At 35.2% G+C, this 14,903-nt stretch overlaps 1 protein-coding gene across 1 annotated transcript in view; it reads left to right on the plus strand.

Annotated features, from left to right (window-relative positions):
• The window catches only part of dnaaf9 (dynein axonemal assembly factor 9), a 37,675-nt gene that overhangs the window by 7,601 nt on the left and 15,171 nt on the right, over window positions 1-14,903 (plus strand). The window contains exons 11-29 of the mRNA XM_056470843.1: window positions 79-160; window positions 256-292; window positions 369-453; window positions 1,429-1,505; window positions 2,068-2,112; window positions 2,207-2,252; window positions 2,333-2,441; window positions 4,307-4,377; window positions 4,543-4,593; window positions 4,664-4,754; window positions 4,834-4,937; window positions 6,576-6,722; window positions 6,808-6,893; window positions 7,030-7,128; window positions 9,729-9,849; window positions 9,961-10,049; window positions 11,126-11,263; window positions 13,130-13,255; window positions 13,453-13,490. Of these exons, the coding sequence (XP_056326818.1) occupies window positions 79-160; window positions 256-292; window positions 369-453; window positions 1,429-1,505; window positions 2,068-2,112; window positions 2,207-2,252; window positions 2,333-2,441; window positions 4,307-4,377; window positions 4,543-4,593; window positions 4,664-4,754; window positions 4,834-4,937; window positions 6,576-6,722; window positions 6,808-6,893; window positions 7,030-7,128; window positions 9,729-9,849; window positions 9,961-10,049; window positions 11,126-11,263; window positions 13,130-13,255; window positions 13,453-13,490 (1,642 nt within the window). The remainder of the gene's footprint in view (window positions 1-78; window positions 161-255; window positions 293-368; window positions 454-1,428; window positions 1,506-2,067; window positions 2,113-2,206; window positions 2,253-2,332; window positions 2,442-4,306; window positions 4,378-4,542; window positions 4,594-4,663; window positions 4,755-4,833; window positions 4,938-6,575; window positions 6,723-6,807; window positions 6,894-7,029; window positions 7,129-9,728; window positions 9,850-9,960; window positions 10,050-11,125; window positions 11,264-13,129; window positions 13,256-13,452; window positions 13,491-14,903) is intronic.

Raw genomic sequence — 14,903 nt, forward strand, 5'->3', positions numbered from 1 at the left:
AATTCCTTTCCTTCCTTAATGTTTCCTTAATGTCCAAAAGCATGCTACAGTTGGACCTGTGTTTTATATCACTCGCAGCTGCTTCAGTGTGTTGCTCCTAAAGGGCCACTAGCCTGTGCTCGAACTTATTTTTTTGGAAACACGCATGTCCCATACTTGGGTAAGTGTACTTCTGGAAATATCTTGTTTGTATAAACATTCTCATTTTCCCTGTTCACTACATTAAGTTCATTGGTCTCTTTTTAAATCTGACAGGAAATAACAACACTCAGCAAAAGAGGACAGATCTTCAGTAAGTTCTCCAGTTGTGCTTTGATCGTCATGTGTTTTTTATGACTGGATTGTTCTGAAGGTCTCTTGTGTTTTAGGGTGCTCTCACATATTTACTCAGCGGCAATTCAGTCTGTACTAGCAGGAATCAAATGTTTTTCCATCAACTCTAGTGCAAGCAAGGTAAGTTTTACACTAAAGGGTTCCTTTTATTATAACTTATTTGTAAGTAAAGTAAAAAACAACTGGGAAATGTAGTGTATAAGTGAACAACTTCCTAAATTTCATAGTCTTCAATAAGGTTCGATCAGAACAAGAACAATAGCTGTTCTGATAACTATTATTTTTAAATAAAAAAACAATATTAAAGGTGCAGTCACATAGCAAAAATTAGCAAAACAATATTGAGCGAAATCAATGTGAAAGAGACCAGCATGATATCAGAATAAATAAAGATATTGTACGTTCATTCATGTGGATACCATAGTTATTGTTATGATTTTTATTTTGTGTGTAAATGGGACATTAACATTCTTCCAATGGACAGTAACTATATTTCCGGCTGAAAACATATCATCTAATTTATCTAATTGCACATTTGAATTTTTTATTTTAAAATGATATTAGTTTGAATGTAGGTCATTATTAATATTTTGTTCATTGTTTCTGTTATTTTATAACACAGCAATTAAATTATGATAAAAAAATCCAATAATTATGATAAAGAAAATTATCCTAACTTTGCTACAATAATTCTTAGAGCTTTTCTTTTAGCCAAACACACATGGAAACCTTTTTATCATGTTGCAATTTAATATTCATTTGTTAATCATTTACTGAGAACCATGCCACCAAGCCACACAGAGACACCGAAGACTGTTATCTGGCACATCAGATTACATATTTATTATGTTATTTCAACTCATTCTTTGGCATATGATAACCACCTTAAACAAATTGTGCACTTATGGATTGTTAAAACTGTTTATTACAAACCAACTGGTGAGAAATATATTGTTTCTTACGTTCACCAGTGATTTATTTTTTTATTTTTTTTAAATAAATGTCACAGTAATTTTATGATGACATCATTATGGGCTTAGAAAAAGCTCTGCGCAGGTTATCGGTTTAGTAAATGTGGACATTATTGTTTTCAAGGCAAAGGATGTAGCAGATCAAACGTTTCAGCTGGCCTTGGACAACCTAGGGTTGATTCAGTATAAGGGTGCTCTCAGGTATGCAGCACACACACACACACACGCACACACACACACACACACACACGCATACACAAAAGTGGACATACTGTAGCTATAAACTGGCCCAGAAAAAATTAGCGGAAATCCTGCATTTTGTGATTTAGCAAAGATGGGATGATATAGACATTAGGTTATTATTTTCTTGTAAAAAGTTAAAGTATAATCACACACTGATTCACTTTCCTTTGGGTTGTTCCCTGCTTTATAAGGGGTCGCCACATCGGAATGAACTGCCGAAACATAATCGAATTTTACAAACAAAAAAAAAAATAAATATATATATATATATGTGTGTGTGTGTGTATATGTGTGTGTGTGTGTGTATATATGTATATGTAGCAAAACGAAAGAAAATGTGTTTCTGTGAAAACCTCCATTACTTTCTTTTAGATTCTGAGCACGTAGATTCCTTGTGGGCCTTGGCTGCAAGACATTTGTTTTTAGAGGAAATAACATATATCTCATGATATGTCTCATTATAAGAAACATTTCCTCTTTGCATTGTTGATTGAGAGTCTATTTTGTTTGTTTATTTCAGGTCCAAAGCTGTGTTCAGCATACAGGCTGTCAACAACGAGGGATCGTGAGTTTCTGTACATTAACATGCAACTTTATTGCACGTTTTTCATTATCTCTTAGTTGGTTTATTTAATTTTTTTCACAACTTCCTTACACAGAATCGTTCCCCTCAGTGATGAGGACAGCCACTTTCTGGTAAAAACAGTGAGTATGCATCTTTTCCAGCCCAGCTGCTGCTTTTTAACTGTATGACAACTTACAATAAATGTCTGACTCCTTCCCAGGCGTCCATGATGGTGTACGATATCCCAGATCTCCAGTGCGGAGGAAACCTAGGATCAGTAGTTTTCTCTGAGTCCTTTCTAGAGTCCAGCGTTTACATTCAGCAGAGAGGTAAAAATAAAATATATATTTTTTAACATTATAAAATATTTTTAGCTGAAGCTGTGGTTCATCAAATGCAAGTCAAAAGCGCGTGGCACAGTGGATGCAGTGCTCTGCGGGCACTGTCTGTACATTGTTCTCATCGCTAAGCAAGGCAAACGGATGTTGAATGTTTACATTTCTAAGACATAATGGCATTTTGAGAGTCAACAAATAAATAAGCATAGAGGCAACATCAAATTACATTCAAATTTACATTCAAAGTTTTTTTATTGAGTATTAATAAAAGAACTTTGAATGTATGTTGTCATATTTAATGAAGTGACTACCCTAAAAATACAATATTTTTGGTAATACAGCCTATTAATGTGTACTACTCTTTTTTCGCAGCACTGAATATACAGTAGCGGGTCACACATCGGATGCGACGCACATATAACAGTTGGAAGTAACACACACTCGAATGTTATTTAAAATAAAACTATTCAGATGGTGCTCTGTAGCGCAGATGAAATATGAACAGTGTTCTGAGTTGTAGCTGTGTGCCACGGACAGCCACCAACTTGCGGTGCTGGTGTGCGTACCCTGATAGAAATCTGTTTAGAATTCTAAAATGCATCGTGTTGCTTGGTGTGGGTGCGAGTGTGGCATCTGGTGTGTGACCCCCTTACGCTGTTTTGAAAAACATATCTGAAGTAAAGTTATGTTTTTGCTATCAGAAATTCATGTTTATGTTAGTAGGAAGTTGCCAGGCAACAGAGGCACGCATATTCAAAGATATTTTGTGTTTTGTCATTATAATAAAATAACGTTAGAAAGAAATATACAGATATTTTGGAAAAGTCAGGGTATTATAGATATGTGCATTTTATTTCAACAAAATTGAAAGTACATGAAACTGTACAATCAAGTAACAATTAACTCAACAGGCTGTTGATTAAAGGTAATATTGTTATAAATAATTTGCTTTCCTTTGGTTCATAAGACATCATCAGGAGCTGTGTTTTGCCTGTATATAGACCCTCAAAATGTTAGTAGCCATTCACTATAGTTTCAAATAAAGATCTCCTAAATGTTCTACTGAAGAATAAAGTCACCTGCATCTTTGATGACCAAATGGTGAGTAAATGAACAGATAGTTTTCATTATTTAGAGCAGTGGTTTCCAACAGGGGGGTCCCGGCCCACAAGGTGGGCCTCAGCGAGCTCTGTGGGGGGGTTGCGTCATATTTTTAAAACATTTTAGCAGTGGACAATTAGGAGAATGATCGTGTTGCCATAGTTCATTTTATCCCCTGGCTGACAAAAGAATGGATGAACAAATTTGTAATTCGCCCTCAGCAGCTAATAGTAATGACCCAAGCATACTGGACCGAGGTGAGGAAGCTCCAAACATTTTGCATCACAGCACTAGCAATACTGAAATGCTGAAAACACGAAATGCAAGAACATTCAAGATAGTTACCTGAACTATGATTTTATTCAATTTTCTCGAAGCAAAGAGTCCCTGACCCAGCCGAAGTGCGTTATCTGCACCAAAGTTTTTGCTAACGAATGCATGAGGCCTTCCAAATTAATAAGATATTTGCAGATGACTCATCCCCACACCGCAAGGTGCTATTATTTGTGCATAAACATATTTAGATATAGTAATAAACATACCGTTTGTTTGAAAACAACCTTTTTTTGTCATACCTACTGCAACTTATTTGAGTGATAATATCATTAAATGTGGAGGGGGGCCTTACAATATTTTCCAAGGGAAAAGGGGGTCTCAGGCAAAAAAAGGTTGGGGACCACTGATTTAGAGAACTCTCCCTTACTTTCTGAAAAACACTGAACATGTAAGAATGTAAGGCATGTTTTCTTCTGCAGATGGCGCTCTTTCTTCTGACAGCTGTTTCACTGTGCTCACCTCCTCAATTCCTCGCTATGTCTCCTGGCTGGTATAGTGCACTTGTTGTCTCTTTGCTTATACACAATTGTGCATTTCTAGCCAAAGAATTTACATGAAAAAATAAGATATCAGAGAAAGGCATTTAGCCACAACGTTGTTTAGACCTGATTTATTTGTTTTTTGAGTGATTTTATTTATTTTGTGTGTTATATAGGTAGATGAAGCTGAAGTGAGAATGTCTGAACAGGCTCAACATCTGCTGAAGGTGAAGTTTAACAAGGACACCATTTACAGTTGTTCCTTACGCTTTACTAACTTTTTTATATGCATGGCAGGCAGAGGAGGGTACGTGTTTGGGCATTCCTATTACAGTGAGAGACTCTGCCTACATGTTCTCTAACAGCCTGCTGTCCACACCCGAGGAAGGTCAGATTTTGCTTCTACTGAAAAACATGGTTTCAAGTAGCATTTCTTTACTGGTTTAATTATATGTATTGTTCTTTAGGGAAGTTGGTATTTTTCTCGGAGGGACTCTTGTTTGTGCATCCACATCATGGCTCCATTACTCTGTCTATGAGTCATATCAACACCATTAAACTCTATGATGGGGTGAGCAGTGCTTTCAGTTAGATTTTGGTTCAGAATGATTATTTTCTTTAAATTAATATTATTAACCACAGATGGATTAAATTGATATAAAGTGATGTTATTGTTACAAAAGATTTCTATTGCAAATAAATCAAAGCATTCTGAAACTGTATCATGGTTTCCACACACACAAAAATAAATAAATAAAGCATTTATTTAAAGTTTTGCATTAATAATAATTAGGAATGTTTCATGTGGATCAAAAATCATCATCATCATTTATATTAGAATAATTTTAGAAAAATGCTTATATTAAAACAGAAAAATCTGATTTACACCCAAACTTAAATCGAATTTTTTATATTTTAAAACAGAAAACATTTACAGGGTGTCCACAGGGTCTTAAAATGTCTTTAAATTCAAAAACACATATTTAGGCCTTAAAAAGTCCTAAAATCACAAAAATATTGTTTTGTATGTCTTAAATTATTTTAAACAGGTCCTTATTTTCCGCTGTCCCAGTAAAGCTGTCCGATCGGGCCAATCACCTACAATACGTCTTAACAATTTTTTGAATATTTGAATATATATATATATATATAAATAAAATAAAGTTTTTTTTAATTGCAAACATAAAATTCACAACAGCTGTTAGACATTTTACAGCAGTTTCTCTAAATATTAAATTTCCTAAAAAAGGAAAAGAAAAACAATTACACAATTCCTCATGATAATAACAGTGCAACAAATCGCTTTATCTTCCACTTATACAAAAATTACTTACAGAAGTAAGGCACTCTGAAACAAGCCAACACATATATTTTTTGATTATTTATGTAATTGTATATATTTTTGATTATTTATATTATTGTCTCCGTAATAAATATGCTTTTTCTGTGCAAAGCGTTAGAAAATTCTTAGTGCTTAGCCCTATATAAGTCTGAAATTGCATTAATAATGGTTATAATGGTCTCAAAAGGGTCTTCAGAAGTCTTAAATTTGACTTGATGAAACCTGCAGAAATCCTGATTCAAGTGTAAAAACTGTCAAAAAATATTTCACAATATTATTGTGTTTTTGATCAAACTTTTGAATAGCAGTTTACTTTACATATTATCAGTAATGTGTTATTATTGGCTAAATCTCACCCATATTGTTTTTTTACAGGCCTCTCTGTTTGATATTTTAATGTTGTTCATAGAGTTGAATAGGAATTATACTTTATCAAGTTGGATCACAAGCCAACAAATATATATTTTTGATTATTTATGTAATTGTCTCCATAATAAATATGCTTTTAGCAATGTTAAACTTACTGTTTTTTAAAGAAATATTATGTTGAAAAAAGTGGAAAAAATTGTGTGTAACATTAAAATATATGGCTAATAAATAACAAAATTTTTTGGTGCAAAGCATTAGAAAAAATCATTAGTGTTTAGCCCTGTATAAGTCTAAATTTGCATTTATAATGGTCTTAAAAGGGTCTTCAAAAGTCTTAAATTTGACTTAATGAAACCTGCAGAAACCCTGATTCAAAACTGTAAAAAAAATGTTTCACAATATTATTGTATTTTTGTAAACTTTTGAATAGCAGTTTACTTTACATATTATCAGTAATGCATTTGCATTGGCTAAATGTCACCCATATTGTTTTCACAGGCCTCTCTGTCTGATATTTCAATGCTGTTCATAGAGTATCAGACTTCTCTGCTTCCACACCTTCCGTTCCCATTACACAGCAGTGATTTCTCCCTGGCCGTCGCTCTGCTTCCCAGAACCAAGAGCTACAAAAGCTTTTATTCACAGGTATATGCATATTCAGGTGGAACATTTAGGTTTCTGTCGACACGTTTAGTGTTTGGTTGTAAATGGGTTGTGATATGATTTGCAGGTCCTGCCAGCTTGGCGTAAGTCAGAGACTGGTCTGCGAGTGCAGCACGTCCTCAATGATCAGCTGAGCCCTGAGCACAAAAGCATGTGAGTTAACACTTCATTTTGCATCAGTTCAGCCAAACAGCACAGGGCCTGATTTGTTAAGGTATTATTCTGCGCTTGAGCCCAGAGGTATCATGATGTAGCACATGATGGTCTCTGATGACGTGTTTTCTCGAAGGTACTTCAGACTGTTGAAGCTTCATGAGACACATGCAGTACCGGCGAACCACAGAGCTGTTCTGAGGACTGCTTATCCACAACTGCCAGAGCAGGAAAGGTAACACTCATATAATAATACACCCTGTCCTGACAAGGGGTGATGTGGCAGAAAGGCGATTGATAAAGAATTTTTTTATTGTTAATCTGAACTTTTTATGGCTGTGACAGATGACATTGGAGATTTTTTTGGAGATTACTGGGTGTCCATCCTCACATGTTTAGTTTGGATTTTAAGATATCACATTAAAAATCAACACAGGCTCATTGTGAAAACGTACCCCCGTATACATTTCTAGAGAGAGCGAATTACATACATCCAGAGCATTTTTTTTTTTTAAATGAATGCAACAGTTTCTGTTTCTTTTAATGCTGTGTTCACACCAGATAAGGCATGTGCAGATAAATCGATATTCGCACGTAAATAGACGCGTGAACATTTTGAGTTTACTCACTTCATTCGTGCATCAGTTTCACCTCACAATAGATGCGGATTTACATCATGGGTAGGGTTTCTGTTTGCCCAGTCAATCTAGCTTCATTGCTAAATGGCTAACATGGATTTTATTGAGAGAACAGCTGTGTTTGTGTGCTTTAGGAAGGCTGATAAACAGCATTGATTTCTTTGGAACCTCAGATCCATTCAGAGGTGCACCCAGCTTTGTGTGTTCATAAACTTTTCCAGAAACTACACCTGGATGATGAAAGTTTCAGCAGTGCTTCCGACTGAGTCGAGCTCAGTTTGATGAACTGTTGTCCGGTGCAGCAAGAGGTTTTCCCCCGGGACAATAATAAGCACTACGTCATAATCATGCCCCTACAAGTGAAAGCTCCTGATAGGTTAACGCAGCGCAAATGTCAACTGAAGTTTAGATTTTCCAACTCAAGCGATTACCGCAAAACGTGCGATAAGTGTGTTAATCGCGCAAAATGCTCAACTCACCCAAATCGCATCATTCGCACCACCTTATTCGTGCGTATCGCGCCGCAGGATGTCTTATTTGTGTCTTTGCATTGACTTAACATGTAAATCACTCGCGCTTGACACATCATCTGTGTGTCTGGTGGGAATGCAGCATAACACTACCATCTGACCGTTTGCCTTCGTGTGTACAGCTTTTCCGCTGTTACCAATTTGCTCAGTAGCTCGCCATATATGTACGCAGACTTGAGACACAGGGAGGAGCGACGCGTAGTTCGAGTCTAGCGAAGAACGGTTCCAGAAAGCAGGTAAAGCAAAAGGCAAAAAATAAAATAAACAAGAAAATAACAGGGTTGTCAGTCTATCGACCGGTCAGTCAGTCAGTCGACAGCGGCCTCTGTTGGATTTACATGAGATGAGAAGCGCGAATGGCACTAGCGAGAGAAATTTGAGATCTGAAATAGCATACACAGTGGCCTCTGGTGGACTGCAAAAACATTTACCTCTTGTGACATATTTCTTGCTGTCCAGAAATGTATACATGGGTACATATCAATAATGGGTTTATGAAAATGCTAAGGTTGAGATGGATTATTTTTTAGAATATAACAGTATTTCATTTGAGAGCAGTGGCATTGGTGCTACCAAGTTCTGCAAATGCTGGCACCAGCACCTGATTTGGCAGCACTGCAGATTTATTGTCAATTTAATATTAATAATGCATGTTAAAATGTAGTTATTTTTGAAGGATGCAGATGTAAATTCACTCAGATTAAACACAACAAATACAAACGGTTTTGTGGAAAATGTACCAACCTTATTTTTCATACATTTGTCATATACTACCTTATAAAACCCTATAACCATATAAAATAGCTCATCGCTACAACGAAAATAGCCCTAATTAATTATGTTATTTGTTTTGAAAAACTGTGGCTGAGGACATTTGTGGGTTTGTATTTTGTGCCAAACTTCAGGATAGTTTATCCAAAAATTTACTTCTCCTCACTATTTACTCACACTCAAGTGATTTTAAAATTCGATGAATTTCTTCTTCGGTTGAACACAAAACCAAGATTTTCTCACTAATGTTTGAAAAAAGTAGCCATTGGCATCTATAGTAGGAACAGACAAGTTTATGGAAGTCAATAGCTGTTTTTTTTTTCGTCTTGTTTTGTGTTCAATAGGATTAAGAAACTCGGACAGGTTTGGAACAAGTTGGATGATGAGTAAATGACTACAGAATTAATTATTTTTTTTTTGCATGAGCTATTACTCATTACTTATTTTGAGTAAGTGCAGTTGCGGTTTAAAGCCCGGGTAAAACCACATTTATTGAATAAATTCTAAAACAAACAAACAAACAGAAAAACCCTCTTATGTTTATGCATTGCACACCAATTAAATTGCATGTGCTGTCTGCATGCTCTCAGTTGCAGGTCATTTATTTTGTAGGAAAAAAAGCTACAGTGGTTTCACTGGTTCTTGCAACTTTTAATAAATAATTAGGTCCAGTTTTTTGAAACGCATTGGATGATATTAGTTGTCATTCTACTAATATCTTGGGTTGGAAATGTTGCTTATAAACCCCAGGAGTATATATTGTTAATTTTTGCAGATTAGAATATTCGTTTTTTTTTCTTATCATATATACAGTATATTCGTATTTCCTATTAGTTCCATTGAGTTGCTTTGCTCATTTGGCATTTATGTCTTTAAATTCTTCTGTATCTGTTCAGGTTCCTGCAGCATTTTGCAATCAGCAGTAGTGTGGATGAAGAGTCTGTCTGTAGCGACCATTTGTCTACTGTGTTTTCAGACACAATACCTGAGAGCACTAAACCTGAACCCAAGAATAAGGTAAAATCATTTGTGTACATGGAAAATAGTCATCATAATAATCTAACCGACAGGTCATGCTGGAGGAAACGGAGCATATGAATAATAACAGATAAATGTGTTTGTGTGTAGGTGGTCCTCACTCTCATTGCAGGTCTACCAGGCAGTCATAAGGAGAATCTGTGTGATTTCCTGATGGAAGTGAATCAGAACAGCTCCAGGTAAGAAAATAAACATGATGCCATAATCTATCATTATCCACAAAACAAAAGTGAGGTGTTTCCACTGTTCCACTATTTATGCAAGAGCTTAGGTTTGTTAGACTCTGTAGGTAGTTAACTAGAATAATAAAAAAAAATGCAATTGAAAAAGTATTTGCTCAGTGTGAATATTTGAGCCACAAACAAGTATGTTTATGATTCTAATAAGTGGGGATCTAACGATTCACTCTGAGTAATACCGCAGGGGTATGACTAATTTCGGGCTTGACTGTGAGCAAAAACGCAGGTATACCGAAGTTTCTTTAAAAAAATTATACGTAAAAAGGTCAAGCTTAAATTTTTAGCACTTATTATATTTGTATCATTCATTTTTTTATTTGATTTGGAATTTGTTTTAAAATTGCATTTTGGATTTGTTATTTGACAAAATATAGTTTGTTTTTACAAAGAAATGTGCAGCATTTGATAGAAAATAAAAGGGCACTTCATTTCTAAATGGTCTCAACTCAATTTGTTGAACTAAATCAGGAAAAATTGTATCACGAGATCAGAATTGTGAATCGTATCAAATCATTGAGTGAATCGTTACATCCCTACATAAGAACTAAAAGTAGCATGATCAAAATTAAAAATAAGAATTGAAATATTTATAGAAAACAATTAAAGAAACTAAAATAATTGGAATCAAATAACACCAGAGAAATAGGGTGTAAAACAATAACACGTAGCAGTGGATGTAGGAGATTCCTAGTGATTTTTCTGACTAAAATGTTTTGCTGTACTTCTTCTAGAACAGTGTTTCTCAATCATGTTCCTGGGGGACCACCAGCACTGCATGTTTTGGATGTCTCTTTTGACTGTCACACCCATTACAGGTCTTTCAGTCTCTGCTAATGAGCTGATGATCTAAATCAGATTTGGTCAAGGAGACATGGAAAATGTACAGCGCTGCAGGTCCTCCAAGAACGTGGTTCAAAAACTCTGAAATAGAAGATGGTAGTTCTATAGCGTCTTGCATGATGATGTACAAATTACCATCTACTTATATTCCAATACTGACGACTTTTGATTGACAGGTGGGAGGTGTTTTGCCCTGCTCTGGAAGGCTCAGGGGAATTTAGCGCATCACACCTCCAGCGGTTCCTGAGCAGCCTTCTGGCCAAACAGAGAGAGACAGATATAAACTCATTCAGAGTTGTCCTGCTTATACCAGGGTACGACAGACACACACACTGTGTCCTCAATATACTCAGAGAAAAGTTCTTATTGTTTGCTGAGAACCAAAAAGACGTTGAAATCACATATGCAGTGATTTACTGATAAACGTCCTGACACCACTGTGCTGTGAGCAATGTTTAGGAGATTATGTAATATATATATGCCATGCCTCTTAATGACAAAACACAACAATAATGGCTGCAGTAAAAGAACAGCAGTTAGGAATGCATCTTTTACTTCAATGCATCAAGTTACTTCAAATGAGGTATATGCAGCAAGTGTTTTTCAGCCAATGTTAAACTTTCAGTGAATGCTTAATGTGACTATTTTCAATTTCTTATGGTTACTTTTACAGCATCAATGTTGTAATGTTTACAATACATTCAGTTAAATAAACTTAAGCATTAATTTAGCATAAAACCAGATGAAAGACAATGTAACCTAGCGCCGTCAGGATTAGCAGGCGAGCGCTGAAACTCCATTGATAATACTGGGGTAAAATAAACTGTCATATTTTAAAGACATGGTGGGCTGAAATGGAATTTAATGCAGTGCTTCTTGTCCGGTCTGAGACCCACTTTGTATCGTATATCTATCAGGCAGTAAAGTTCACTGATTTTAAAGAAATCAGACCTTAAGCAGGGCAATTTTATAATGTAAAGACAGTTCACCGAAAGCGCTGAGGCTGGTTGGCTGAAATTAAAAGTCACTGGATGATTATAAGGAATTTATATTACCAGGGTTATACTGTCCTGGAAAAGTCAGGGGATTTCGACGAAGCATTTTCTAGGCCTGGAAAAGTTTTGGAAAAACAAATAAACTCAATGTTTTGGAAAGTCATGGAAATTTGTTTAACAAATACTTGTGTACTTGAATACAGGGTAAGCCATTTATATGGATACACCTTAATAAAATGGGAGTGGTTGGTGATATTAACGTCCTGTTTGTGGCACATTAGTATATGTGAGAGGGCAAACTTTTCAAGATGGGTAGTGACCATGGTGGTCATTTTGAAGTCGGCCTTCGTAACTTTATTCTTTCATGAGCCCCCTCAGGTATACTAATGTGCCACAAACAGGACGTTAATAACACCAACCATTCCCATTTTATTAAGGTGTATCCATATAAATGGCCCACCCTGTATTTTTGAGATGATAATATTGGGTACATTTTAAATACAACTGCGCTGTCTGTCCCTCCGCATTCTCTGCGTGGGGTAAAAAGCAACGCGCAGTTTCAGTTTCGCCTCTCTTTCAATTATAAAAAACATTTTGAGTGCTGTGTCCACAAATGGTCTCTAACTACAGAGGTAAGATATTGTGGATGCTAAACACTAATTTGTAATTTGTCTTGTGAAAACACAAGCTAACACTTCTAAAATGTTCACACAAACAGCAAGACACTTTCTAAAAACTATTTTAGATATAAAAATAAATACATAGTACTACATAGATTGTCACACATTTTTTGATGAGCTGTAATAAATTTGAACATGCATATTTTTCTTATTTACCACATGTATGTAGACATTACATGAAACATTAGGTTATGAATATTTACCTGAAAAATATGGAAAAGTACTGACATTTTAATAGTAAAAATGTGTATGGACCCTCTATTCCACCATTTTGATAGTATTATTAAAATTATTTGAGATTGAGATGACAAACTTCAATGTTGGATGACTAAAAAATTTTTGAATCTCATAAAAAATGTTGAATATTGTTGCATAGTACAAGCGCTTAATGTATCATATGGCATCTGGAAAACAACTCATGTTCATTCATCTTTGCTTTAAGCTACAGCCATTGATACACAAGACACAATTAAGTAAAGTGTTCATGATTTTATTTGTTGCACAGGTATACTGATATAATGGATGTTATCCAGGCAATCACGGCTCATCCAGACCCACAAGTTCACAGCCAAGTGACAGTGGGTGCAGTCTCAGCTTGTGTCAACCCACTCACATCCTTCATAAAACACAGGCAAGCGTTATTTCCACCTGACATTTACAACACCTACTTTTCCAGACGAACACTTGTAATTGAGACTGTAAATGGTGTAATAAGAATTATATGTCATTATGTAGTTATAACGTAAGTCACTAAAGGGCCAGTTAACACACTGTAATTTTCACTTGTTTGATGTCGTATTTGAAGCTCTCTGAAACTGCTCTTCACAGGCTTCTTTTCCCCAAACTCCTGGAGCAGTGCAGTCAGGGTGAGTGCCTGCGATTTAGATGCTAAAGAATGTATTATCAGATTTGATGTGGGCTTACATCATGTGGATCTTTAGAGATGTAAGGTTTTCTTATACTATGAAACCTACTATAAAAGGGTCACCCCAAAATGAGAGTCGGTTTTAATTTGCTCACCTTCAGGCCATTCAAAACGATTTTTTTTTTTGAAACAGCTGAAATCATGTTATTCCTACCAGTAGGTTTCAACTAAAACTTTGGTTCTTAGTGATTCATAAATTACCATTCAATGGTTACTGGCTCTTTAAGAGTAAAACAACATAACAAAATGACAAGTCGAGTCAGGATGAGTTTATTGTCATCCCACTACTTGTGTGGACATACAGTGGAATTAAATGCCAAAATAAACATAATTTTATTTTTTTAACCTATACATAACTGACAAATCGGAGCAGTAATCTAACTATACTTAATACAGGGTTTCCGGGGGGTCTTAAAAAGTCTTATCTCAAAATCCAAATTTTAGGCTTTAAAAAGTCTTAAATTTACTGAAATATTGTGTTGTATGTCTTAATTTTCTTTTGTTTATGTATTGCTGCTCCGTCTGGCCAAAACCTATACAATCATCAACAATCACCATCTCAATAAAACGTTAAACTTTTTATTTAGAAAGGTAATTTTAACTCTATTTATCATAATGGTTTAATTATTTTCCTTACAATAACATTTGTTTAAAAATTTCTCTATGTATTTACTGCTGAGGACACAGACCTGGACAAATTGTTGTGCATAGATTTTGTTTATTACAGTTTTTAAAACTTTTAAAACATTTCTTCATTCTTTTATTTTAAAGAAAGTTTATGTGGGAAAAAAGTGTATGGATACAAGTAGAGCTTGCTTGTTTTTACACAATATTTAAAATATTTTGATAAGAAATAAAATCAAAAATATTTGACAATTTATCTCAACCTCCTATGTTTAGGTTCAGTTATTTCACTTGAAAGGCAATGAATAGAACTTATCCGTCACTATAAATGTAAATTATTGAGCATACCCACAAGATTTGAAGAAAAATGTTAATTTTAGAAGAAAATATCAAATGGCTTTTAGAGGTTTTTGCAATCTAAACTCTTCTAAAGCTTCTAAAGATTATGAAAAACCATTAATCGAGATAAACGATTATTGCGTCATATACATGTACACATTTGTTGCTCTGCAAAGCTCAGTTCCATGTGAAAATGACTAAAAGCATGTACTGTAATGTAACGTTTGCAGCATGGGATGTGCATCATTCATGCTTTTAAAAGCACGAACGAAACCACATGCTTCTCTGTGTGTGTGTGCGCACGCTTAGCTTCGGAGACGAGCAGAGCACACACATCTAACGTCATATTAATGTGAGCGCTTTAATAGTCAAATACATGCACATTTGTGTC

This window comes from Danio aesculapii, chromosome 13 (assembly GCF_903798145.1).
Source record: "Danio aesculapii chromosome 13, fDanAes4.1, whole genome shotgun sequence".
NCBI lineage: Eukaryota > Metazoa > Chordata > Actinopteri > Cypriniformes > Danionidae > Danio > Danio aesculapii.